The 27,902-nt window shown below is 38.8% G+C and overlaps 1 protein-coding gene across 2 annotated transcripts; it reads left to right on the top strand.

Moving 5' to 3' along the window:
* Positions 1 to 3,134: 3,134 nt before the first annotated feature.
* brd1a (bromodomain containing 1a) lies at positions 3,135 to 23,552 on the top strand. Of its 2 annotated transcripts, none has more exons than XM_066668950.1 (13): positions 3,135 to 3,515; positions 5,611 to 6,979; positions 7,390 to 7,543; positions 7,645 to 7,776; positions 8,165 to 8,293; positions 8,787 to 9,099; positions 9,427 to 9,678; positions 13,459 to 13,749; positions 14,877 to 15,003; positions 18,320 to 18,456; positions 19,388 to 19,497; positions 20,110 to 20,264; positions 21,010 to 23,552. In XM_066668950.1, the coding sequence occupies exons 2-13, from the start codon at positions 5,625 to 5,627 to the stop codon at positions 21,191 to 21,193; spliced, it is 3,339 nt and encodes a 1,112-aa protein (XP_066525047.1). In that variant the 5' UTR covers positions 3,135 to 3,515; positions 5,611 to 5,624; the 3' UTR covers positions 21,194 to 23,552. The 2 variants fall into 2 exon arrangements, with proteins under 2 accessions (XP_066525047.1, XP_066525048.1); XM_066668951.1 differs by having other exon boundaries at positions 18,323 to 18,456.
* Positions 23,553 to 27,902: the final 4,350 nt, after the last annotated feature.

Below are 27,902 nucleotides of genomic sequence, written 5' to 3' on the forward strand. Positions count from 1 at the left end.
GCATGTTGTGATGGGCATTTTGGCTCTTTTCACGGAGTCAGTTCAGTTGGCTCACAAATGCCAGTCGATTCTTAATTTCGTTTGTTAACATGTTTTATAAACTAATTAATAGAAGTAAATAAATAAATTATTTAGATCTAAATTTAGACTAAGGATGAAATCAATATATATTTTAAAAAGATGTCAATTGTCTATACTGCCCTTCATTCCTCATCTCACCCAGATCAGGGTTAGTGGGTCCAAAGCCTAACCGGAATCATTAAGCGCAAAGTAGGAAACCACCTTGGTCAGAACCCCAGTCCATCAAAAGACTTCACACACACACACCCGGTCACTCACACCTAATTTAGAAACAAACAAGTCCTATGCCAACGGGGTTTTTAGAGTGTGGAAGAAAAAAGAGCCCTCGGAGAAAAATCACACAGACACAGAGAAAATGCATGGTTGAGTGAATAAATGGAACAAATAAATAAAAGTGTTATTGCTTTATAAGATTTGGCTCTTCAAAAAGAATCGGTTCTGAAAATCCATCTAAAAGAGTCGGTTTAAAAGAGTCAACTCGTTCGAAAATGACACTTCACTAACACCAACATGGCGGGTGAGGGGTAGTAAAAATATAACACAACCACACACACGGGTCGGGGTTAAGTTACGGCGGTGCTGCCGACACCAGTGGGGTCAATGCAGCGACTCTTGTCTTTTATGAACATCAAGACAATTTTACAAAACTGCTCCATATCCTGATAATTACTGCAACTAAAAATAAAGGACTTTTGGCAAGAGCTGTGTTTTTAGCAGCCTGGCGGTTTTGGTAAACTAAACATACGGGGTTTCTTGACCTGATGGTCTCTCTCAGGGGCAACAAGGCGCCACCAGGGGTGCGGCAAATGGGTGCCTTTTTTGGTATTTAAATAGAGGCTTTCTGTGCTCATCATTTGCATATTCTGCAGGAGAAAACTCCCTTCACTTACAGATAATATATATATATATATAATAATTTTGATTTTACTGAGAATTTTTATTTTGATTAAAATATGTTCCTGCATTATTTAGTGAGTTTTTTTTTAAATATATCTTCTTCTTCTTCTTCTTCTTATTATTATTATTATTATTATTATAATTATTATTATTATTATTATTATTATAATATTTGAATTTGTTGTAAATATTCCAGGTTATAGGTGAGCTTATTTATTCTACAAAATGGTCCTGGTAAGTTGTACCAAGCATTCTTATGAAATATTGCTTTATTTGAGCATGTGCAGAATACAATTCTCTCCACACAAATTGCTGAACGCTAACTGTCCTTGAGCAAATAAATGGCATAGAATGTCACATCAATATGTACAACAGCTTGAGTCTGGACAGAGAGCTGAAGGAAGGGATTTAAGGGTTTTTTAGCTGGATATTTTGAAAAACTAGCTTACAACTGTTTGTATCATTACTCCAGCTTTAAAGCAATTTTGTGAGTGTGTGTGTGTGTTTGTGTAAACATATACAGTTGTCCACCTGTTGCTCCGTATACACTGTTAGCCTTCTTTAACCACATTCTTTAATTGTCAGATCCCCACAAAGCAGGTATTATTTGGGGAGGTTTTTCTTTTTAAATAAAATTTCAAACATTCTCCTGCTTTTTTGCCTTTTTATGATATCTGTTGCATAGTACTGAAAATGACAATTTGCTTTTATTAAATCCCCACTAAAAATTAAGAATTAATTTGCTATGTTCACGATCTCTAAAATCAAAATCACCAAAATCAAAATTCAAGCATACGTTTGCATAAACTATTATGTCCATAACTGAACAAATCAATGTACATGATTTTGTAGACCTTTTTTCTTAGGGGGAACTTATAATGATTGCAGTGACCAATAATATCTTCTCTCTTGCCATTTAATTATTATTATTATAATTTTTTTTTTTTTTTGCCAGATTTTTTTTATATGACAATGACAATTGTTATTTTCAATACTATTCATCAGTTACCAAAATATGACAAAAGAGCAGGAGAATGTTAGAATTTGGAATTACAATTATATGTTACACAAAAAATGCTTTCAAACATATTTGTACACCTATATGGTCTAGTACAACTAAATGGTAAATGCAGCTTAAAAAATTGGCATTTTGTGTAGAATATTTTGGCAGATGTGTGTATGTATACACCAATCAACCATACGTTTATGATCACCTCCATGTTTATACACTCACATTCCATTCTCTCTGCTCCACTGACAGCAACGGTGCACGTTGTATTTTTACTATTAGGCCTACAAACTGAAGTTCATCGGTTGCTCTGCATACTTTGTTTGCCCACTTTTAGCCTAGTTGTCCATGGTGAGGAACCCCACAGAACCACCACAGAACAGCTATGTTTTGGGTGATGGATCATTCTCAGTGCTGCAGTGACACTGATGTGGTGGTGGTTTGTTGGTGTGTGTTGTGCTGTTACAAGTGGATCAGACAGAGCAGTGCTGCTGAAGAAACTTTGTTGGTCCGCCTTGTAGATGTAAATCTGAGATATGTTGCAGCACAGTTTGTGTTGGTCGCCCTCTAGTCATTTATCAATGGTCACAGGACACTGCTGGCTGAATATTTTTGATTGGTGGGCTACTCTTAATCCAGCAGTAAAACAGAGGGTTAAAAATAAATAAATAAAAATAAAAAAGAAACTCCAGCAGCCTGCTGTGTCTGATTCACTTGTACCAACACAACACACACCACCACCACATCAATCACGGCAGCGAAGTGCACGATTCAGCATTATAATCATACATGCTCTGTGGTGATGCTCTAACCATTCAATAACAGGGTGAAAGGGAGCAAACAAAGTAGGCAGAGCAACATATGAACTACAGTTTGTAATTGTATAACTACAAACAGCACCTGTGTTGTCAGTGGAGCTGGGAGAAAGGACAGTGAGTGTAGAAACAAAGAGGTGGTCATAATGTATTGGGTGATTAGTGTATGTTCTATAATTATCCCTATGGTTTCATAGTGCGCGCTGGTGAGAACGTGAGCGTCAGCTGTTGTGTTGTGAGAACGTGACGTCATCACGCCCTGCGCGCGCCGCTCGGCTCTGTTCAGTGTCCGTTGTGCAGTTTTGTGTGTTGTGTGTAGTGAGCGCTAGCCGATAGCGTTAGCCGCCCGCATTGTTATTGGGGGGAAGGAGACGGAGACAGAGAGAGAGAAGACTCAATCTCTCACTCTCTCACAAGCGGAGCAGCTGCGTACCGTTTTACCCGCAGAACGAGAGAGAATGAGAGGACACGGCTGCTGCTTTTGAATGGCTTTTAAAGCTAGTTTTCCTTCGCGGAACTCGCTCCGGGAAGCGTAGTATCTGCCATCACGGCTTTTTCGCCTTCTCCTGAGTTTAAATTCATCGCTGGAGCCCCGGACTGCGCCCTGTGGATGAGAACATTGTGTTCGGAATCACAGCCGCCATTGCTTTCGAGAGCCGCTGCTGCTTCTCTTTTCAGCCAAAAGCAACGGGGCTGCGAGGCACTGCGTCCGGGTAAACCACTGCAGTTCTAATCACAAGGGTTATTGTTTTAATCCTTGTATGTGGAAACGTTGGAGAGGTGTACATACGATTTAGAAACACCTTTAAATCCTCCATCACCGGTCTGAATTTCTGTATCTGTGCTTATGTTTTGCAGGACGCCATTTGCCCTCGTTCTGCTGTTCGTTTATTATTGTTAGCTGACTGCATGCCATATTAGTTCTCTTTTCTCTGCCGTTGCTCTACGCACAAAGGAAACGCACTGCAGTCTAATCTGAGCCATAAGGTGGTTTAAGGTGGTCGCCCCCACTACAACCACAACAACACCCACTCTGTAGCAGTCTCGATAACTGTCACAACACCAAAGAAGTTGCCTGAAGAAAACTTGCCTCTAGTTCGAGTTGCTAAGTTCATCTTGTTGTGCTTAACTTTTTCCTGTAGCCATGTAGAGTGTGAAACGGAGGCAGTCATTCATTCCCATCTAAGGTGTTCCCTGCCAGAAAGTAGCCCTTACTCAAGTAAAAGTATTTTAAGCATTGCGTTGTATTATAGGAGTTTGTGTAGATCCTCAAAACAGCTTCACTAGATGTACAAAAGTAGTACTTAAGTACAAAGTTTAAACTACGGTGGAACTTCTTAGAGCATCAGCATCACTAAAGTTTGGTGTTGTTTTCCCATTTTGGGTTACTGCAGGAAATACTTTAACCTAATAAAAGCACTTAGTAAATATATATTAATGTCTTAAATGTAACTGAGAACAAATTATATTGCTTTGCGCTTTAATTTACTGGAGCAAAGTTATGATTTGGAATTACCCAGGAAAGTACAAATTCAGTTATACCTGACATAACTTTAATAAAATGTAACTGATTACCGACTCATCTGAATGCTTACTTTGCTGTTTTCTTTCAGTAATTTTTCTTAATGTCAAGGTTAATGCTAAAAAAAATTCATTCATTCATTTCCAAGTTCGCTCTGTAGTGGGCAGTCATTCAAGTAAAAGAGAGCAACTCTGCCAGTGGGTTGAGGTTGATGTGTTTGGAGCATCACAGCTGTGCTTGCATGCTTAGTTCTTTATTTAGTCTATGCTTAGGAAGTTTTTTAGAGTTAAAAAAATGTTTAATTTCGCGTGGTAATATTTTCTCAATTGCTAGCAGAATTAGTTTGTGAGCTCACACTTTTTTTATTACAGAGTTGTTGCTTACTTACCATGTAATTTTGCAGTTCTCTGCTGTTGCTCAGATATGAATAATATAAAGGAAATGCACTGCAGTCTGATCTGGCTTACTGAGCTAAATATGGTTTAAGGTTGGGGTTCAGGGATTTTTCCCCACCCCAAACCGCAACATCCACTCTGGTAGTGTCAAAAAACTGTCACATCGCATACCTCAGTTATTACAGCTTGTTGTGAGCTTGAATTCAAATTTCCTGTTATTACTGGTGACAGTTTCTGACTCACTAGGTATCAGGTCAATGCAGAGGACCAGAGAATTCATTCATTTTTATGTACTCTTTATCCTTAGAAAGTGGGTGCAGTTATTGAAACCAATCACTAACTTCTGTTAGTTCAGTATTTTAACAGCTCAATTCTCATAAATTGCCCATGTATGGTCTGTTGGAGCATCACGTAAGGGAGTGATAGCTTTGAGTGCCCATATTAACTGTATGCTTTGCTAAGGGTTTAAAATTTGGCTAGTGTTTATGTCAACAGTAGAGTGGGTTTATATTTGCAGGCTTTTGGTGAAATCCTGCCATTGTAAACCCGACACTGACAGCAGGAAAACATAAATTTCTGTGGAAGGCTAAGCTTAAGCCATATTTATGATGATTTGTTTACCATCAAAGACAGCTGGGTCTTTGAACTATGGCAGGTGAGCCAGCCAAAATCTGCTAAGTATAGGGTTCTCATAGAGGAATTTGTGGTTCTGTAGTGTGTGTCGAGGTCACACTGTAACTACAGCATATACAGGAATGACCTCGGAATATGAATAATGATCAGTTGTACATACTTATACTTATTGATACTTATTCTTGATTTCACTGATGCTTTAGTGCTCCTTTACCTATTTTAATTGGAATCTGAACACAGTTCTGTTTCTGTCTCTAGCTTAAGTGTCCACAATGAGAAAGAAAGTACGACAACACAGACCACCAGCGCCACAGCGGTCGCCTTCGCCCATCAAACCCTCCCCAAATCGGGAGACGCTCACCTATGCACAGGCACAGCGGATGGTGGAGCTGGAAGTGGATGGCCACGTGCATCGGATAAGCATCTTCGACAAGCTGGAGGTCATCTCAGATGATGACCCCATGGCCCAGGAGATGATGGAGTGCACCAGCAATAAGGAGAACACGGAGAAGCCACAGCAGGCCCCATTAAGGTCTGCACGCCTCCAAATCAGCCAGCAGAAAAAGAAAGCAGCTCTGAATGCACAAAAACCTCAGACACCTGCCTCTACCCTGTATGAGCCCAAATACCGCATTGTGGACTACAACCTGCCTGTTGTACCCCCGAGACCTTCACAGTACTACAAGTATGAGGAGAAGACACTGGAGGAGTTGGACGAGGAGGTTGAGTATGACATGGACGAGGAAGACTATGCCTGGTTGGACCTGGTCAATGAGAAACGGAAAAGTGAAGGCTTCAGCCAGGTCTCTCCTAATGTCTTTGAGTTCCTTGTGGACCGTTTCGAGAAGGAATCCTTCTTGGAAAGCCAGGGCCAGCAGGACCCACATTTGCTGGTGGACGAGGATGCTGTGTGCTGCATCTGTATGGATGGAGAATGCCAGGAAAGCAATGCCATCCTCTTTTGTGATATGTGCAACCTTGCTGTACATCAAGAGTGTTATGGAGTGCCATACATTCCAGAGGGCCAGTGGCTATGCCGTCATTGCCTGCAGTCTCCTAACCAGCCTGCAGACTGTATCCTCTGCCCCAACAAAGGTGGTGCTGTCAAGAAGACAGATGATGATCGCTGGGGGCATGTGGTCTGTGCTTTATGGGTGCCTGAAGTGGGTTTCTCCAATACAGTCTTCATTGAGCCTATAGACGGTGTGGCAAACATCCCCCCTGCCCGCTGGAAGCTTACCTGCTACCTCTGCAAGGAGAAGGGCATTGGTGCCTGCATCCAATGCCACAAAGCTAACTGTTACACTGCCTTCCATGTCAGTTGTGCGCAAAAGGCTGGTCTTTTCATGAAGATGGAGCCCATCAAGGAAATGACTGAGGCAGGTACCCCTTCCTTTTCTGTAAAGAAGACGGCTTACTGTGGGGCCCACACCCCCAATGGCTCCACCAGGAGGCCCCTTGCTATATATGACAAAGACAAAACCAAAAATGGACTCTGTCAGATGACTGATAAAAAAAATGGTCAAACAAGACTGAAAAAGAAGCAGAAGAAAGCTAAAAGTAAGAAAGCCTTGGGGCCTGTGACAGCAGTACTAGCAAAGTCTGGGCCTAGCTTTCCTACTAATAGGTAAGTTATAAGTCTGTTTAAAAGATTTGCTCATACTGATATAACTGAAATGCTGATGCTTTTATGGATGAATATTGAAGCTTAATGCAATGTCTTCGTCTGTAACCCGAAGGATTGACTACAAATTAAATTTAAATGTGATTTTGTGTGATTTTTAGCCATATGTCTTGGAGCTTCAGTCACTTGTTAGCTAAATTAGTCGTATAGATCCTGTACAAATCTAAAGAAGCAAATTTTGACCATCAAACATATGTTGATTTTTGGCCAAAATATTGCGTTAAACGGTAGGTTGACTGACAGACTTTTCCTTCCTTCATCTGGAAAGGTTTTATACTAGGGGCCTAAGGGTAGTGATGTGTATCAGTGCCAGGCCAAGCTGAATCATTAATGCTTTTTCAAATCTCCCACAGGTTAAGCACCATCCTTAATCAAGTTTCTCTTCAGAGGAAGAAAGCATTCGTCGAGCTGGTCTTGAACTACTGGACTCTGAAGAGACAATCACGGAACGGGTTGCCGTTGATCAGACGACTTCACTCTAGCCTACAGTCCCAGAAAAGCACACCAGTAAGTCCACTGTTCAGTGACATTCCTTGCCTCACAGAAGGCTTTGTGAATTACAATTGTGAGTAATGTTATGTTACACAATGGTGATTTAATTTACCTAGAAGCACAGTGAAGAGGAAAGCCGGGCACTGAAGGAGCAGCTGAAGGAGTGGCATCGTTTGAGGCATGACCTTGAGAGAGCACGACTGCTACTGGAGCTCATTAGAAAGAGAGAGAAGCTCAAAAGAGAAGAGGTTATGACCCAATTCATTATCTCTTGCATTCCTGTGTCCTATTGCAATATAAACTGTTGATCCAACAAGACATACCTGGCATACCTGACAAACAGCTCAATTCTAAAAACCGAGAAGACCATGAAGACGGTCAGATTCTTCTATATGAATTTTATATTCTGAATTAATTAAATGCAAATTTTGTGAAAAGTATTTTTCACTGTCTAAATATGTATGGACAGAACAGACTTTCACAACAAGATAATAAACCAGGCAGTTTTAAACCTTTGTAATGAGTAGTAGTGAGACAACTTGCTGTTTTGTGCTTCGTGTCTGCTTTTGATTATTTAATTATAATTTTTCTGCATCTCCTAGAATGATATTAACCTACCTTTTTATACCTATACAGATGAAGTTGCAGCAGTCAATTCTAGAGCTACAGCTTACTCCATTTACCATATTACTAAGGTCTGTGTTGGAAGGGCTTCAGGAAAAAGACCAGGCCAGGATATTTGCACAGCCTGTTAACACCCAGGAGGTACGTGTTAAGATCTTCATAAACCACTGGATTTTATAAAGCAAAACAACCTCTGGTAAGGCACCATGCCAAAAATGTTGTTTTTATTTATAACTGGATTGCAAAGCCCTAATATTTAAAAACTAATCACATTCCTTTTGAGAAAGGCAATGTTTTAGTACTTATTTTTGACAAAGTACATGCATTTAAACATTTGATATGATAATAACACTTAAAACTGCTTAAACCGCCTTTGGGATAAGAGGAAAATTTCAGGCAAAATAGTTAAATCAGTGTTTAGGAAGACCCTGCTCTTCATCCCAAGGAAGACACTTTGATGTATATAGTTCTGATGCAAAATTTATCCTGTTAATTTAATTTAAGTATCTGGTTTGTCTTAAAAAATATAGATTTTCATAATATAAGAAATTCTGAGAATTTGTGTCTAGAATGATAATGGCAGAATGTATTTTTCTGTTATTTCATGTGGTAAATGCCTGCCTCCTTTTTTAAGGTACCTGATTATCTGGACCACATTAAGAACCCTATGGACTTCTCCACCATGAGGAAACGTATAGACGCACAGGGCTACAAGAATCTAGATGAGTTTGAAGCTGATTTCAACCTCATTGTTGCAAACTGCATGAAGTATAATGCCAAGGATACCTACTTTTACCGGGCTGCTGTCAGACTGAGAGATCAGGGTGGGATGTTGCTCAGGAAGGCACGGCGCCATGTTGAGTGCATTGGCTTTGAATTTGACACCGGTATGCATACATCTGAATCTCCAAGTGTAGATGCTCCAGCTCCTTTCTCCTGGGAAGAGGGTAAGCATTAAAATAAAAACAAATAATAAATCTGGTTAGTCTGCTGTATTTCCTCAGCTTTTTTGTTTTAAAGCAAGTAGCTCTATACACACTAATAACTGAGAGTTTTGCATTAACCAAATGTTCACACTTTCAGACTTAAGTCTTTATAAATAAAAGTTCACAGGCTCATATACAATGAACCTACATCTCAGAGAGTGTAAGAAGACACACAAGCATAACTGTTTAAGATTACTTAATAAATCTCTGAGGTTTTGTGCAAGTATCTAATGATTCACACAGTCATCTTGCACAGTGTTTATGTTGTTCTGATTTTATTTGTTTCAGTCGATCAGTTGCTGATCCCAGCCAATCGGCAGCACCTGTCCCTTGACGAGCAGCTGAAAGAGCTTCTGGAAAAGCTTGATCTGACCTCTGCAATGAAGTCCAGCCCATCGCGCAGCAAACGGCTGAAGCTGTTGAAGAAGACCATTAGCGATGTGAGAATGGAGATGAGTCTGAGGAGCAGCCGGACACTCTCCTCCGATGAAAGGAGAGTGGGAGTGGAGGAATCATTAGAGCCCAACTCAACTGAGGAAGGTTAGTTTGCATGGGACTTCCACATATTCATGCTTACTTCTCCGTGTTTGTGTAGGTCTTTTCCATGTGTTCTGGTTTCCTGCAGCAGACCAAAGACATGTATTTAAAGGTTGATAAGCTGTGTGAAATGTCTACTAGTGTAATTTCCCCAACCACTGGGTGTTCACCTGCCAGTGCACACATATTGTAGGCCCCCAGGTCCAGATGAGTTGGAGGGTTGCTTTAGGAATTTGATTAGGCAAAAGCACAGTATCGGTATCAGCTACAGAGAGCACCGATACCATAGGTGTGTTTGAAATGGCCCACTATTCCCTATATGTAGTTTCCAGGGCACTTTTCGGGACACACCCATGAAGCAAATACGCACATGCGCACAGCTCAAATTTACGTTGGAGCAGATTGTAAACAGACCGAGTATTTCACACTATACGACTGTTTTTGTTGATTTTAACACACTACACGACCCCAACTCCCCAACCAAACACACAACTTGCATTTCCTAGGAGACACAGATAAATATGGATGTACAAGTGTGTGTGGTTATTACTTTTTTCAGAAGTTAACACTGCCCTGGATTCTTAATGAAATGTCTGTGACATTCTTTCATCCAAATACCACTAGGATCAAACACCACAGGATCTTTCTCCCCCTATTTAAACTGCCCTGTTCAGAATGCCAGTGTCACTCCCTTCTTGTTTTTTCATATTTAATCAGGACTCTTATTTCAGGACTCGTGTCTTTGTGCACTCACAGAAATGTGGGTACTGTGCTGTTTATGTTTTGCTGAACCATTAGTCATAATTCAGACATTTATTAAATTGAAAAAAAGAGGACTTTTTGAAAAGCATCACAAACCAATAGTGTGTTTTCATGAAAATCCCATCGTTTGCCACTTTTTATTCGCATTCCAGAAAATGAAGAGCATTGAAAGCTCTTCATATAACAGGAGCTTGTCCAACATGTGGCCAGATTATGCATAAGATCAGCAAAGAGAAATGTTAGAAAGCATCTTATTTAAGGATGGTGCTTGAGATGCTGGTGTTTTTTAATGGATGTGAACAGAACATGGAAAAAATCTTCGGACCTGGGACTGAAAGTGTCAGCTGGACACTCACTAACGTATGAATTTGCTGCACATGTCAAAGGACAGATACTGGGGATATAATTATGACTAGTTAAAGGTGGTCTTTTAAATCCTTGCACAAATTTAGTCAATAATTTTTTTGTTTGTCTAAAGTGTGCTTTTTCCAGTTTGTATTGGAGTTAAAGAATGACATTTTGTACCCCAACTGTCACATCTGTGCAAACTCTTTTTTTTTTTTTTTTTTTTTTAGCCATTTTCTACAAATTAAAGTAATTGGCAGCACAGTTGGTATAGTAATCTCATAAAGGGGACGATTCGATGTTTCCATCCAAGCTCAGAAGTAATAAATATCTCTCCAATATTTTCAAACATCATTTGGTGGAGTAAAATGGACCAGTATTCATGTTTCATTTAGAGCTGGTCAGTGACATATTTGAGTACTAACCAATGAGAGCACTAGGTAAGGGATATAGATTAAAGAGGCATATAAAATGAAGGAGCTGCTGTTTAGTTACTGTCTAAATGTAAGTGCCTTTTATAAATCCTGCCTTAATCAATAATAGAATCTTTCACCTTGTCAAACCTTTGTTTTTAGTTTGTAGTGAAATGCTTTTCTAGTTGTCTGTGCAGTAAAGAATTATATCCATATACAACCCAGATTCCAAACAAGTTGGGATAGACACACATTCTTTTCACAAAAGAACATACAACACACATCAGATTTTGAAGGTGACACGTTTTACAATTACTTGAAAAACATTAACTCATTTTCAAACTTGAGGGAGGCAGTACATCTCAAAGTTGAGACAGGGCCATGTCTTCCATTGTGTAGCATCCCATCTTCATGGAGACCAGTTACTGGAGTTTTGGGAAAGGAATGTTGTCCCATTCTTGTTTGTCTCTCTTCTAACAGCTCAACAGTCCTGGGTCTTCTTTGCTACATGTCTGATGTTTTATATTTGTAAAAGGTGTGTACTGCAGACAGATTTCAGCACTTGGACACTCCTTCTGCAAAACCATGATGCTGTGACGGATGCAGTATGTGGTTTAACATTGTCTTCTTGAAATATGCAAAGTCTTCCCTGAAATAAACTTTGTCTCTATGGGAATATGGTGTTGTTCTAAAACCTCTATATACTTTTCAGCATTGATAGTGCTTTTGCAGATGTGTAATCTGCCCACGCTATAGACCTTAATGCAACCCCATACCATCAAAGATGCAGGCTTTGAACTGTGTGCTGATAACGCTCTTCGAGTCCGCAGGACACAGTATCCATGTTTTCCAAAAATAATTAGAACTTTTTATTAATCTGACCACAAAACATTTTTCTGTATTGCCTCAGTACATTTTAAATGAAGATGGAGGAGAAGAGAAGGCTGCAGCAATTCTGTATTGTGTTTACATATGGCTTCTCCTTTGTATGATACAGTTTTAACCTGTATTTAGTCTCTCCAATTAAAAACACGTATCCATCAAAATAGTAACTTTATAGAAGAAGGAAAAAACCTCTCACATTTCAATGGAAAAAAAATATTTAATTAAGTAATTTTTAGAGCATTTCTATTATTTTGTTTTATTTCATCATGAAATGTATGCATGATGTGAAGGGCTGCTGGTTTCAAATGATTTAGCAATCTGAAAAACAATCAACAAAAATAGACATGTAGGTTTTTTATTGGACAGTGAATATTTGTGAATTTCACAGTGAACTGTGATTAAAGATGATGATGATGATGATTTCTGGAAGTATTCCTGAGCCCATGCAGTGATACCAGTACAGAATCCTACTGGTTTTAATGCAGTGCTGCTGGAGCATCCAGTATTGACCATCAGCTTTGTCTCTTGCGCACAGGGATTTCTGCAGACTCTCAGATTTTTTCTGATGATGATATGTACTGAAGATAGTGGGATATTCAAATTGCTAAAGATTTTGAAGTTAAGGAAATTTATTTTCTGAAAAGTTTTACACAGATTGCTGAATCTCTGCCCATCTTTGTTTCTGAGAAACTTTGCCTCCCTAAAATGCTTTTTAAAATACCCAGTCATGTGACATGGTTGCAAATTGCTCCTCCAGCTGTTTATTCATACCACTTACCTTTCCAGCCTGTTGTTGCTCCTGTCCCATGTTTTTGGAGATGTGATACTGTCATCAAGTTTGTAAATGAGTTAATATATTTCATGACGTGAAATGTCTCACTTTCAACATTTGATATATGACCTTTTGGGAATAAAATATGGGTTTTAGGATTTGCATTCTTCTTTTATTTACATTAATTTACATTTTCTACAGCGTCCCAACTTTTTTAGAATTGGAGTTGTAAATATAAAGTTGGTACAGGTTTTTTTTTAATTAAATTTGATAATTGCAAAATATGGAAATTTGAGCACTGAAAATCTGAGATACCCACCCTTTGCCAAATCATTTAGTGTGTAAACCCCAAAAAAAACAAGTTATTTTTAAAGGCTGGCATTTAGTGTAAGATGCTGACAGTTTCTTCTTAAGAAAGTATGTAGTTTAAGAGACGCTTCAGTTCCTGATCATCTGGTGTGTTCACCCCATGATAAAATAACTTCAGTAAAATGTTACTGTATTTATTTATTTATTTAAAATATGTTGTGATTTCATAAGTTAGATATCTAGATATTATGTTGTTTGTTCCATCAATCTTAATGGACTGTTTGGTCTCTTTTGCAGGTGACAAATCAGTTCCTCCAAAGTTGGAGCCTTCAGATTCTCAGCCCCCTTTCACAAACACTGACAGACCAACTGAGCCCCCAACACTGAAGCCCATCGAGCCCAACTCAGAACTGCATGAACCAGACAAGATGGATGGCCACCTGGAAGACTTCCCATCCCAAAAGGAGACCCAAAATGGACATTCACGAGACCGACTGCTGCTCGATGATGGCGACGTCAGCGTGGTTGCCACTTCGACCCTAGCTGAGCCGTCCGGTCCGGTAAAGAGACGGACGTCAGTGCTTTTCCGTAAGTCTAAAAGTGTGAGCCCACAGAAGCCCATGGGAGGTGAGGAAGCCCAGGTAGAGTGTGTCCTCAGCTCGGTGCCAAGTCCTTCTTGTCTGTGGTTATCTCCCACCTGGAGAGCCTCCTACATACTGGGAAGAGAGCAAGGAGTGCCAGCAGGGGCAGTGAAGGGGAAGAGGAGTTGCCCATCAAACACCCCAACTTTGGTACTGCCTGCAGCAGCCAGAGCAGAGCCAAGCCAGTATTTATTATGCATATCATTGCTGTCGGAACAAAACATTGTTATGGCCAGAATGGTCCTTTGTCTGGAGAGATCTTTGTTCTATTTTGTTTGTTTATCCATTCATCCTGTAATTTTAATTCAAAATTAATGGCACATAATACTTTCAGATTAGGCCAAAAGCTGACAAATGAGGCGGTTAGTTTCAACAACAATGATATACATATTAAATGCAAAGATAAAAACAGATTCTTTTTTTTTTGTTGTTGTTGTTACTTTCATATGTGAAAAATGTATACATGTCGAATAAGAGAATTTTAATTGGGCATTTCTCTGGAAATGATAGTGCACATTTTTTTATCTTTAAGTTTAACATATTGGTCAAATATGAACATTAAATATTAAATGTATTTTCCTTATATATTACATTTTTTTATGTGGTTTTCTCCACATCGTTTAGAATTTTTGACTGTTTGAGCTAACCTGTGATGCCTCTAGCTATCTATCAGGATTTAAGCAACTTTTTTTTAAATGAGGACATCTTGTTACATTTTACTGCATTAATGGTTATTTATGTTTATTTGTTTTAAATCTGATGCTGCATGTATTTGCCATATGAATCCCTCAGATTATGTAGCTGTGGAACAGTACTGTATTCAGATAGTATAAATTATGTTATTTTGATATCTTTGGTGTAAAGCCCAGAGGTAGTCTGACTGCTGAAGAAAGTGTGAGAAAGAGAGACAAGGGAAAAGGACATCAAATGGAAGTGTAGTATTCAGACTTGCTCTCAACTTCGGCTCACTTGTAGACTGCAATTTGTTTCCCCTCAGGCAGGTTCTACTGTGTTCACTGCAGATTTTTTTATGCATTTTGACTCTCTCACTCTCTCTTGTTCTCTGCTTCTCAGGCCTGTCGAACGGTTTTGTTCTGCAGCAGCAGAAGGAGTTGAGTCCCAGCAGGCAGCAAGAGCCTCGCCGCAGGTGTGCTTCTGAATCCAGCATCTCCTCCAGCGGCAGTTTGCTGGGTACTAGCAGGTACACAAACATATAGAGACAACACCAGCTTCACAATACACAATGTGTTCTGACATGCTGAGAGACTTCGTCTGTGACCATGGCACTGTGGTTGGTTACAGAGCAAAAGCAAGTGTTCAAGGCTGCTGATATAATATGTGTATGGCTCCTTTGCCATCTTCAGATTAACTTATGCAGATTTAGTAACCCAAACAATTCAACCCGAAGCATATGTCAGCTGTGCTCTTTTTCCTTTTGCCTGAAATACTGTCAAACCATATAATAACTGGTGTTGTAATGACATTTATCTACTTTAACCGAAGTTTTTGCTTTAGGCTAAATGCAAAACATTAGCTTTGACATTTGTGGTATTCTAAGTTTCCTCAATTTAGCTCAGTTTGCAATATGCCTGAAATATTCAGCAATGATTGTTTTACAAAAAAAATACAACCATCAGTATTAAATGTCCTCTGCTGTTTGACTGTACATTTTTCAGACTACCTAGCATCTGCAGTTGAGAGACATGCATACTAGTGGTAGCCAACTGGACTCACTTAGAATAAAGAGCGCTTAGATTTGACTGTCCTATTTAACCCCAGTATGCTGTTGTCTTCCTACCTGTGATCACTTCACTCTGAAAGCTTGCTGGCTGAATGTGTGGTCCCCTGTAGACAGATAGTATTGAGAATGCTCTTCATTAACCAAATGTCCTGAGTTCTCCTGCTCATTTTTAATGGTGATCAGTCATGTCATAACAGCCCTTGTTATTAACTGTAACAGTCTTCTCTAACATTAATGGTGCCTACACACTTAAAGCTGACGTAGCATCAGAAACACATTCCTCTAATGTATCTCCAAAATCCAAAATGGAGGAAAGGCTAATCGGGGCAGTGTACACTTTCCCAGTTCTGTATGTTGCCAGATTGGCAAAATATAAAGATGGTCTTGGTCTTGGGGCATGCTACATGCGTATGCGTCTACTGCTCTGTCCTTGCGTTGTCTAGTGTGTAGGAAAAGAGCTTGATGGAAAGAACTTGAAAGTTGTGATTAGCAATGGTGTAATATTTATTTTTTACAGGGGTTAGACAATGAAACTGAAACACCTGTCATTTTAGTGTGGGAGGTTTCATGGCTAAATTGGAGCAGCCTGGTGGCCAATCTTCATTAATTGCACATTGCACCAATAAGACCATGTGCATCCAGTGGTTCAAACACTGTGTCCTGAAGGCGGTGCCGTGTATCAGGACGACAATGCACCAATACACACAGCAAGACTGGTGAAAGATTGGTTTGATGAACATGAAAGTGAAATTGAACATCTCCCATGGCCTGCACAGTCACCAGATCTAAATATTATTGAGCCACTTTGGGGTGTTTTGGAGGAGCAAGTCAGGAAACACTATACTGAAAGAAGAATGGCTTAAAATCCCTCTGACCACTGTGCAGGACTTGTATATGTCATTCCCAAGACAAATTGACACTGTATTGGCCGCAAAAGGAGGCCCTACACCATACTAATACATTATTGTGGTCTAAAACCAGGTGTTTCATTTTCATTGTCCAACGTCCATGTTCAATGGTTGATTTCAGACCACTAGAGACAGTACATTTTCAGATAAGAACATTGAGGAACAATGTGAAAGGAAGCAAACAAAGAGCAACAGATGAATATGTTCTGTGACTAGAACTAGAGTGCTCCTGTATGGTCGGTGGAGCTGAGAGAATGGAGAGTGATTTGAAGAAACACACAGGTGGCCATAATGTTATGGCGGATCTGTGAATTTTCTGCTACGAGTGTGAATTGAGAATTATGACTTTCGTTAGAATAATTCAACTCATCATCCTAAGTCATCACACACTCCCTTCAGGTTATACAGAGTAATTACGTTTGTTCACATATACTTTCATAACAACAGAAGTTCATGTGTCCAAAAGCATATGAGCAAGTCTATTACTCTGTTCTAATTTTCTTCATTTGCGGAGGTGGGCAAATTGTTTGCCCTGATTTCTTACTTAAACTTCAAGTCACACATTTAGCTACTTATCCACCAAATCCACCAAAGTATCGTGTCAGGGTAGGAGTATAATGTGTGTAGTGTAAATTCAGTTATTAGTCTTTTTTGCATTGCATATTTTTCCAACTCGATAGACCTTTGAGCAATATGTGCTTCATTTCAGCTCTCTTTCATTATCTAGCTATGAATATTGCATTGTCTCCAAGGTGTGATAGAACAAGTTTGTTTATTTATTTATTTATTTTTTGGGTCTCCCCTGTGTGGTGCAGGTGTGGTATAGGTCTGGAAAAGCACATCAAGTGTCCCAACTTTAACAGAATGTGGTCTTCACTGAGCAAGTGTGCAGATGAATATAAACCGTCTGACTACATTTGTCTAAATAAGTTTGCATCTTGAAATAATGGTACTGATGAATATGGGGTATTTTCCCTATTACAAAAACAAAGGAGGAAATTGTCAGCATATTTAACATCTAACATACAGGCGTTTCCCGATTTAATGATTCCGTTGGACTACAAATCAAAGATTCATCTACAGAGGATGGCTTTGTTCATACCCAGAACAATTCGTGTTGAAGGCTGTAAGATAAAGTTTATTACTGGTGCTCTCCTTTTTATAATTACAAATTTCAACTTGAATGTGTGAAATTGAACTAGCATACAGGTTGTGCAGTGTCTGTACTGGCTTCAAATATTGGTCTGGTTTCCTCAGATGTATTGTTACTTTTTTGAAATGTGATGATCTAGGTCATAATATATTCATAGTAATTTAGGACATTTTGTGTTGGCACATTTTATAATTTTTTTTACACAGTGTAAGGGGCTGCTGGGGCTTTGAAATGGTGTTCTAAAAAATTCTGTTTCTTATTTTTGTGTATTGTATCCTACAAGTTTTAGAAAATGCCCTTATTTAATGTTTGTATTTACTATCCACAACTGGTATATCTTCCCTGCACTCGCATCTCTACCATGGCTGGTGTTTAAAAATGTAGAGAATAGTGCAGAGCTTTGTCTCAAAATATTGTAACAATGTGACTTGGGCATCAGCATATTTGTATTTATTTAATATGCTGTTTAATGTTATAGCTTTTTTTAAGGAAGATTTTAGGAGTGATAATTTCAGAAGTCAGTTTCACCACTTCAAGCTATTGAATGGGCATGTTCCTAAGACTGGAGCATTTCATATAAAGCCAGTCTGGCTTTGTCTTAATTGTTTCATTCTAAAAACGTTTTATTACAAGTTTAAAACAGCCTTTTCTGCAATGTAAATTTTCACAAATTAAAAATATAAAGTTTTTTTTTCCTTTTGGCCTTTCTCTACAGCAGTGCTCCTCTGAGTTTTCCAAAATGTGGGAAGGGGAAGCCAGCCCTTGTCCGGAGAAACACTGTGGATGACAAAAGTGAGCTCATCTCTTGCATTGAGAATGGCAACTTCGCCAAAGCTGCTAGACTCGCTGCTGGTGAGTAGGCAGTTGGACGTATGGTTCAGTGACTACAGCAGGGGAGGCGTTTCACACCAGACAGTGAATTAGTCTTTGAGTGGTAGTCCAATCTGAGGTCTGTGAACGATACACGCGCTTAGAAATCATACATTACAAAGAACTGAAGGTTTAAAAGTGCTCTTGATCACCATTAGGCAAATTCGGAAATCTGTCCAATGTTTTAATAAAATGGTAATAAATGTTGTTTTAATTATGAAATATCAAAAAAACACAAACATATGAGTAAAATATTGGGAAGAAAAAATGGGATACAAAGCTGTTGCCTAAATAACTATTAAAAAAAAAGGTGTGTATGGGGAATATAAAATATAGAAAAATATAAATTCAGTCTAGATTTCAAAAGGTGTTCTATGAAATACTATTTGATGCCTGTTCCTTGGTGTCTTAACCTGTGTTCACATCATCATGGAATAAATATATTGGGCACCTCCTAGATTCACTAGAATAGAGCCTTTTTGTCCAAACTGCACTGAGTTGTCTTGCAACTTGTATTTCAGCTTTCTTGATTTGTAAAATGTTAAGTTTACAGCATGTGTTTGGAGGCATTTGTTTAAACACCAAAATACTTGTCTAATGCAAATGCTATTAATAATTTGTCTTATTGCTTTTATAAATTACAGCAAAATACATATTTTCTATGGTAATGTGAATGCAGCTTTTAGAAGATAAATATAATCACACTTTATATGCTCCCTAAATTACAAATTGCAGCCGGCCTTTCTCCTGTACAGTAACTGGAATGAGCCTTTTTTCTGCATCATATTGTGATATCTAAATGCACTGTGTGTTGTATTCATGCACTGGGATTATAAGCATGGCTTTGGAAGTGTTCTGCTCTGTTTGCAGTGAACCCCTCATAACCTCAATGTTGTAATTCCTGCTTCCGTAGAAGTTGGCAACAACAATATTTGGATGCCTTCTAGTGCTGCAACCGTTGTTCTGGAACCTCTTAAACTAGTTTGGGCAAAATGTAGCGGATATCCCTCCTACCCTGCCTTGGTGAGTGTGCTTGTGTGCAAACTGACCAAGTGTCTCTTAATTTTTAACACTTTTCCTACTCCTTGCAGGAAACAGGTGGAGCTCAAACATTGTGTGCTGTCTGTGTATTGATGCAACGAATGTGTTGTCCTTGTGACATATTTTTTCTTCATATTAATGCATGCAGCAGTGGGTGATACAGCAAAAATATAACAGCAAATTGGTGAATGAATTATTGAAATTGCTGGTGTTTTCTGGAGAAGAGTTTAGAGCTCTATATTGAATGAAGAGTGATATAATAACAGTATTTGCAGTTATTAAGTGTCCAGTGTCCATCATATGCTAAGAATAGTGTATTGTGATGCCATTTATTTATATTATTTTTTTTTAATGAAACATGCTTTTTGATGTTTAGCAATTCCTATGTCCACAAGGTGGCAGCATTCTACTTCTTACTATTTTAACCGTTCAAATGATTTTTTTTTTTTATAAAAGCACTGTTCAGTGAACCCCTCATCCTTTAATGAACTCTGCTGGTGTGAGAGCAGCTTTGTGTTTGTGTAGAAGTTGGACCTTGAACAGATTCTCTGCAGGTTTCAGTTTCTAACTTGTGTAATCTTTTGTTTCTTGTAGATAATCGACCCTCACATGCCTCGGGTGGGCTGCCATCACAACGGGGTGTCCATTCCAACGCCCCCTCTCAACGTGCTCAGGATTGGAGAGCAGATGCAGTACAAGTCAGAAGAGAAGCTCTTCCTCGTCCTCTTCTTCGACAACAAACGCAGCTGGTGAGTTTTAAAGGGCCCTGAGCTCTCAGCTTTTAGTTTTTTTGTGTGTGCATGCTGTCAGGTTTCCAGGCTGATAGCTGTTTTGGGAATGGCTGTCTAATTTATATTTGACGGTTTTTTTACTTCTGAAAAAAGTGGGATGGGATTATGTTTGTTGCTGAATATCAAGATATATAATATATATTCCCAGGATGTCAGCATCTTCAAAGATATAAACCACAAACTTTCTATTTTTATGTGCTTACAGCTGGTGAAACAAAAATCTGCTTGTCTTTGTGTTTTTACTGCTGAAGCCAGACTTGTCTAACTTAAACTTGACTTAACTTCTAGGTATTGTATTTGCCTAGGACATGGGAATTAGTTCTAAAGTTGTTAGAATCTTTATTTCTTATTAAATTGGTAGGATAAATATATTGTGTCAATACAAAAACTTTTCACAGGTGCCATTTTCTGAATGCATTTTAACATTAAATTACATTAACTAGGTAATTTCTGTAGTTATGTGGGTTATGTGTTGCTAAAAAATCTGGTAAACAAAACTTTTAGACCTGGATATCTTTATTTGTTATGGCCATACGTGGCTTCAGGTTTAATGTGTAAAATATAACATGAAGCACATGACAAAATGTCGACTGACTCTCTTTAGCAGGATGTTTTTCAGTAAGAGTATTTTTTTTAAAGTACCCCTGCTGGAGTGGGGGAAAAATAAGGTTATATTTGCTTTAATCATGAAATATATCTCTAGGCAATGGCTTCCTAAATCCAAAATGGTTCCTCTTGGGATCGACAAGACCATTGACAAAATTAAAATGATGGAGGGCCGAACATCATCCATCCGCAAAGCTGTGCAGATCGCCTTCAACCGGGCAATGAACCACCAAAGCAGAGTTCAGGACGAGCCCACCAGTGACCTTAGTGACATTGACTGACACGCTCACCACACAGCTCAGAAAACCTGGCCACACGGGTGGATGTTAAAGCCTTAGTATTCATCACAACAGGCTGCTACTTACTTGGAGGTGCCTAGAGGGGTATTTCACCAAAACAGGATTTCTCACTTCTTCAACCTATAGCAACTGCAGTTAGTGTCAGCGATGATAAAATTCCATGTGAATTTTTTTGTTCAGCTGATGGATATGAACAGGGAACATTTTACAAGTCGCCTTTCTAAGGATTTTTGCCACGTTTTTGTGATTTATTGACACCATAAGATGGAAAAAATAAGAAATGTACACGTAAACCTCTCAGTGTAGAACATTAATTCATTGTAATGAATTACATTACTGATCAAATGTTTGAGAACAGACCCCTTTCCCCCCCCTCTCTTCCATTGTTTTTATTGACATTTAGGCAGTTCAAGTTCAGTCAATAAACTGAAATCTAACAAAGGCAAACAATATACTGAAAGTGGAAACATTTTTTCCCTTTCATGGAAGACCTTTCTCACAGCTGTTCAGTTTGTACTGGAAGTAAATATTGATGCAAATGTTGATCATTTCCAACCCCTGGTCTGTATAAAATGTAGTGTTGGGGAAACACTCTGAAAGCAGTACGTGGACATTATCAGTGCAGGATGTAATATGTTGTAATGGCAAGAAAAAGGCAAATGAATGGTGAAACCTGCTTTTATCATCATTGCACAGCAGTAAACAAAATCTGACAACTGCGTTTAACACATTCATGTCATTGAACATAAACACAAGGCAGGCTTCAGCGCCTGGGAGCTCTTGGGGTTTAGGTGCCTTGCTCAAAGGTATTTCTGCTTTTTTTTTCTTAGAAGTACTCCTTTTGTTTGTTTTTAAAACTTCAACAGTTTTATTTGTTCTATTACTTAGTAAACTGCATAAATATAATATTTTGGGAAAAATAGGTGGTGTTTTAAAAACCTTATACATTTATTGTCCATATCCCACTATGTAATTACATTCATAATTACACAATTGAATAATGACTTCTAAATGTTGGTCAGATAACATTTAAACCAAAATTTCAGCCCAATGGAAACAGGCAACGGACGTTACTGATAGACTGCCTTCACTTGGGCTTAAGTTATCCAGCGAAGAAGAGAAATCCTGCTTTATGAAATAACCCCCATAACGTTCCCCTGAAGCCTCTGTGTCAATCTGTCATGTGTCTGCTGCCTCTCCACTCTGCTGGCTGCTGCTTTGTTGAATGTGTGGAGAGGTTCTCGTCATTTCTCCTTCACTGTGCTAAGTGACCACTGAGTGACTGGTGCCAAGTCCACTGCCTCTCACCACCTACATGTCTTTCACTCCGCCTGATATTGTGAATTCCACTCGCAAAAGCTGAATTTATTTAATGAACTCTGTATATAAACTGTAAATGGCCCCATGCTAACTTATTCTGTTACCACTGTGGGTACTGTACATTTCATTTTTCTTTTTTTAATGTAGTATTTATACTTTTTTTTTTTTTTTTTTTGGGATTTATGACCTTCAGCATCCCCTCGTCTTCCTCACTGATACAGGGAAAAAAGTGAATCGTGAAGTTCCATCGGGAAAGGATGCGCGATCAGGGCTTGAACATAATGTGATACATTTCTTTTTCCTTCATATTTTTTTTTTCCTTTTTTTTATCATTTAAATTATTGAAGTTTATATGCATAAACTTCCTTTTGGTATTAAATGTTTTTTGTAACCAATAATGTTTTTTACAACAGTTTAAGCGCTATTTTGTTCTGATATATTTATATAACTAAATATATATCTGTATTCTTCAGATTCTCACACAGAAGTCTTGTTGTTATGGAAACTGAAAGTGCGTTGTTCTCATGAAACCAAAAGAAAAAATGCTGCCCAGACTTTTTTTTTTTTTTTTTTTATTTTAATTTTGGAAAGCTCGATTTGTTTGTGTTAATAAATTGATTTGCTTAAGCTGTAATATTTTTTAAAAATTAATGATATTAGTTAAAGTGATGGTTTGGTTGTGCGTTTGGGTCCTTCATGATCATGATGTGCCTGTGTTTAATTTATTGTGAAGAAAAAAGCATCTGCATTTACTTTATATAAATTGGGACAAAAAAAGATCAGAGTTGATAATTGCTGATGGATCTCTGGTCTCTATTGGTTGCCTTTTTTATACTGTTCATTATGACTGTGTAATGAAAGACTTCATTACGTTCATTTAGTTGTGCTCTGGGTAGCAAAGGGTTGATGTTTGGAAACTTTTTTTATACATCATAGAAGTTTCTTTTATTTGATTACAGAACTTTTTCCCCCCTCCTTTTTTTTTATATAGACACACTGATAATAAAACAGGCAAAAGATATGAACCACAAAAGAATGTCCAGTTGTTGTTTCCATTTTATCTTGTGCATTGAAAATATTTTACTCTGGATTCAAGCATATGAAAGCACCCCTTATTTTTAGAGAATTTATTTATTTATTTATTTTTTAAATAATTTTTTTAAAGTCCACCCACTGTTCTCCAAGCTCCAACGTATGTATTTCAGATGAGATTGCATGGATTTTGTACCTGATCTCAAACCAGTTCTTATGGCTGAATACCATCAAATCCTCACCTAAATGTTCTACAGAACTATCTAACAGTCTTCTTAGAGGCTGCTACTGCAGCCAAACGGGCCAAACACCTTAATAATACCCTTAATATCACAAGGAATATTTAAGAGCTACCTTATGCCCGTGTCCTGTTTCTTCATTCATGGTTTTGCCACTGGATGGCACTGTGGCTTCAGGAATGTGAAACTCATCCTAGGCATGTCAAAAGTGGATTCCTAAGAATCTCTTGTGGTCCTTATTCATTCTTTGTAACAGAGAATGTGCTTCAGATACTTTTAAATATGAACTGAAAAATATTTCCATGTGAAAACATGTTGCTAGAGTATATTGGCCAATGTGTTCAGTCATTTCTGTTTAGTATATTAAGCTTATTTTAGGCTGTTTATTATGGAGGTCTGGGCTAAATGGACTGAACTATAGGCACTGAAACAATTCAAACGGCCCATTTGTAAGTGTTGCTGCTAGAAACGTATGTTTCATCAGTCCAGTCATTTCACTGGGAATTGATTGGATTGATCACACAGACACACACACATGAATCAGCCTTTTTGTTTGTAGTTTTATTTGTATACTCTTGAGAACAAGCTATGAAGAAGCAAGGTAAATAAACAGTCATGGACCAGAGTTATTGCTATAAAGTATAAGCTCAGTTCTGCGAGGAAGAGAGATTACAGTGAAATATATTAGCCGGTGGGTTCATTTAAGCTGGCTAAACTATTTATAAAATCAGCAGTTATTCATAAAGTTAGAATGCCGACTGATGAGTGTGTGACCATTAGAATTTTTTCGGAATTCTGCAAAGAATGCTTACTACTTTCAAATAACTAGGTAAGGCATTTCATAGCCACAGCTATGACTATGATATATATTTTGCTATTTATGAAGCCGAAATGCCTGGTGATCAGTGTTATTGCTTGAAAATGAAAAGTTTCAGTGCTGTAACTAAAACATTCCTTTCATATCATATAGGCAAACTCTTTCATTTAGGCATTAACACCAGTGTGAATTACTGCATTTTGAGCTAAGCAGGCTATAATATGCCTATAAAGAAAGCATTTTTGCCATTCATAACCTCAAAACGACCACTGATCAGTGATATTGCTAGAATATCACAGACTAACATGTCGGTGACTATGAAATGGACCGTGTCTGAAGGGCTGAACTGTTGATGTTTTAGCTCGGAACGGATTGAAAGTGCAGCACTGAATGTAAATATGTCACAGCACCACTTTTGTGGTCTCTCTTTAGCAGCTATCAGCTGCTAATTGTGCGGGGAGGCGAGCTCCACGCTCAGGTGGAGAGGGCGGCAAGTGGAGCATGAATATCAATCTACCACATCAGTGTCATCAAATGACTTTGACGACGCCAAAAGTGCCCTAATTATCCGGACGCACTCAGGAGGCCTGGCTGCGTTTGGAGTGGGACTTGGAGCCTCTCTGATCGAAGCTAGCAGGTGAAGCCCACAGACAACCCCGGGAGGCTTTTTAATCCCCAACACTCTCAGCATGGAGGTGTCACAACGGCTTCGGGGTGAAACGCTAACTCCAGTGGAAACCTGCAGTTCAGAGGAGAGAGGGTAACCAAGCATTCTGTCATAGGTTGGTGTGCAACATTTTGAAGAACTGGTTACAAAGCATTCATTCATTCATTTCTGTAACTGATCATCCTCAGGGGCATGAGATCATCTCAGTCCATCACGCACTCACCCACACCTGTGGACACTTTCACCTAGGCCTGTGTTTTTGAGACAAAACCCATGAACTTGTGTTCATTTCAAACAACAGCCTCTGCTCTTCCCGGTTGCAACTAAACACCGTCAAGTGATTGGCTGTGTAGCAAGATTACATTTGTAATGGATAGGTGCCTGTAAGGAACTGCCAAAAGGCATAAATGTAAATTTAATTTAAAACCAATTCTGTCTGTACCCTCAAAATGGCAGCCATTACTCCTTCCTATTCTAGTGTTTTGTTAAATTAAAGCCCCCCTGTGCACAAGCCCCAATAAATAGTAGGGTCAAGTTTTTCCAGCATCCACTAAATTTCTACCATTTTCACGTTAATGAAGCTTTGTAATGATTTTGCGGCTTGACTGAGGAAACTAAAATTAAGATGCAGTGTGTGTCTGGGAGTGCATTTCTCCTCACATTCTCAGGACATTGGTATTTGCCCGTTTTCGAGGCGAGCAGTCTGGGCTAAAATGGATACCAGCACTTTCTCAGGGATGTAAACTATGGAATGAGATGAATTAAACAGTTCCACTTTCTTTTAAGTCATATTCAGAGTGCGGAAAAGCACTTCAGCGCTTACCTCAGCGGACTCCCTCTCAAGTGGCAGCGAGAGGAACTCGGCATAATATTGGGTAGGCAGCAGCGGAATAAATATTAATGTGCTGTGTTTTAGCTAACCTGCAGCTCCCTCAGAGAGCCAAGGAAAGAAAACAAAGGCCTACAAGGTGTGCTAAGTCAACAACAAACATCAGAAAGTACAGAGTGTAGAAAATGCTATGTTTATTTTCACATTTCATTTACTGTGCTGACATTAACCAGAAATGTAACATTCACACAGACTTAGCTGTCAGCTACAATGATGGTTTAAGTAACACCTGTCTGCAGTAGACACATGGCCGTCGCTGCTGAAGAACAGAGCAGTAAAGTAAAACCATTATAATCTGGAAAAGGAAAAACAACTAATAATGATGTCTTCAGCTTTTATGGATTATTATGTCATGTGGCATAGTGCTTAAAAATGTTGATTATTTCACTAATGCTACTTAAAGCCATTTCAGTTCTGGATATTGCCCCATCACTCGAAACGATGCAGTTCTGATGGTACCACAGCCCAAGTCCAGGGTGATTTATACTTCACTAGCCCACACTTGGCTCTGAAAATGGTGCTCTATAGCTACTCTAGGGCTCCCCCTTCTATTGGTTAAAGAACTTTATTCATCCTGGTTGTCTACGGCATGAAATTGCTCATTGATAACATTTTGTGTGATGGCAGCTAAGCGCTTTACTATGGAGAGTGTACAAAGTGTGTGTGCCATTGACCATTTTTAAACAGCAATTGTTAATTGCATAACTCGTATTTTTCATCCTAATCTCTATCATTTGCATCTGCAGCAGATGGCTGATTCCCAAAGACAATAATTTCTGTGTATTTCTCTGTAGTTCTTAAATGTACTAAAACACTGGAAACACTATTAAAGTAGAGATCAATGGTTCTTTAATGACATTAGGCTGGAAATGCTGGTGTTCCTTTAAGGCACCCCCAACAGGAGGAAATCGTTACATCTTCTCCATCTCTCTCTAATACAGTCTGTAATCATATCTCTGATTAAAAAATGGCAAGCCCAGGCTCATTTGTTATTGATGAGCTTCCTCTCCATTGCCAAACTCTGCTGGTGGGCCCCATTTACTTACACGCAATTGATTTTTATGCTAATGGAGGCCTCCAAACTGTAACAAGGAACACTGCAGCAGCCATTGATGTTAGCACTACAAGATGAACAAACGGAATAAATATTTAGATAAAGAAAATGGATTGCACACTTGCTGCCATCGTGAGTCACTCATTTTAGGCCCAGTGTTTTGCAGGATCTATCAGACTAAAGCAAATGTTTGGAGCTGGCCTAGTACCGAGGTGCTCCTTTTATATTTGTCCTCTGTTCCAACAACAAAAGAGCGAGAAGCGAGATTTGTGTTTGTCTAGCAATCAAACTGTGGCCCGTCCTCCTCCAGGCAACATGGTTTTATTACTCAATTATCCATAAATGTCACGATTCAGTCCACCTTGAAAACAGGGGACTGAGCCTTATCAGGAGGGGCTTTGAAGTGCAGCGTAATTAGTTGTGTAGTGAAGATAATTAGCAGTCCAGCTAGAAGAAAAGTCCACCTTTAAAGTAAATAGACTCAGCGCTGTATGCACATAAGCGTACATGAAGATACTCTGCAAGCTAGCAACTAATTACAGCATCAACACACATACAAGCACATACACTAGAGAGGAGGAAGGGGTTGATGAAGATCATGATGATGAAGAAGATGGTAGTGCTTTGAGATGCAAAAATTTACTGTAAATAGTAGGGTTTCATGATTGGGACA

Source organism: Hoplias malabaricus, chromosome 4 (genome assembly GCF_029633855.1).
Source record: "Hoplias malabaricus isolate fHopMal1 chromosome 4, fHopMal1.hap1, whole genome shotgun sequence".
NCBI classification, from domain to species: Eukaryota; Metazoa; Chordata; class Actinopteri; order Characiformes; family Erythrinidae; genus Hoplias; species Hoplias malabaricus.

What these genes read in the sequence shown, in the direction of transcription:
- brd1a (XM_066668950.1), top strand. Translation starts at nt 5,625, where the DNA reads ATGAGAAAGAAAGTACGACAACACAGACCACCAGCGCCACAGCGGTCG. An exon ending in ACGGACGTCAGTGCTTTTCC is followed by an intron (nt 13,750 to 14,876) that starts GTAAGTCTAAAA and finishes TCTGCTTCTCAG; the next exon opens with GCCTGTCGAACGGTTTTGTT. An exon ending in AGTTTGCTGGGTACTAGCAG is followed by an intron (nt 15,004 to 18,319) that starts GTACACAAACAT and finishes CTTTCTCTACAG; the next exon opens with CAGTGCTCCTCTGAGTTTTC.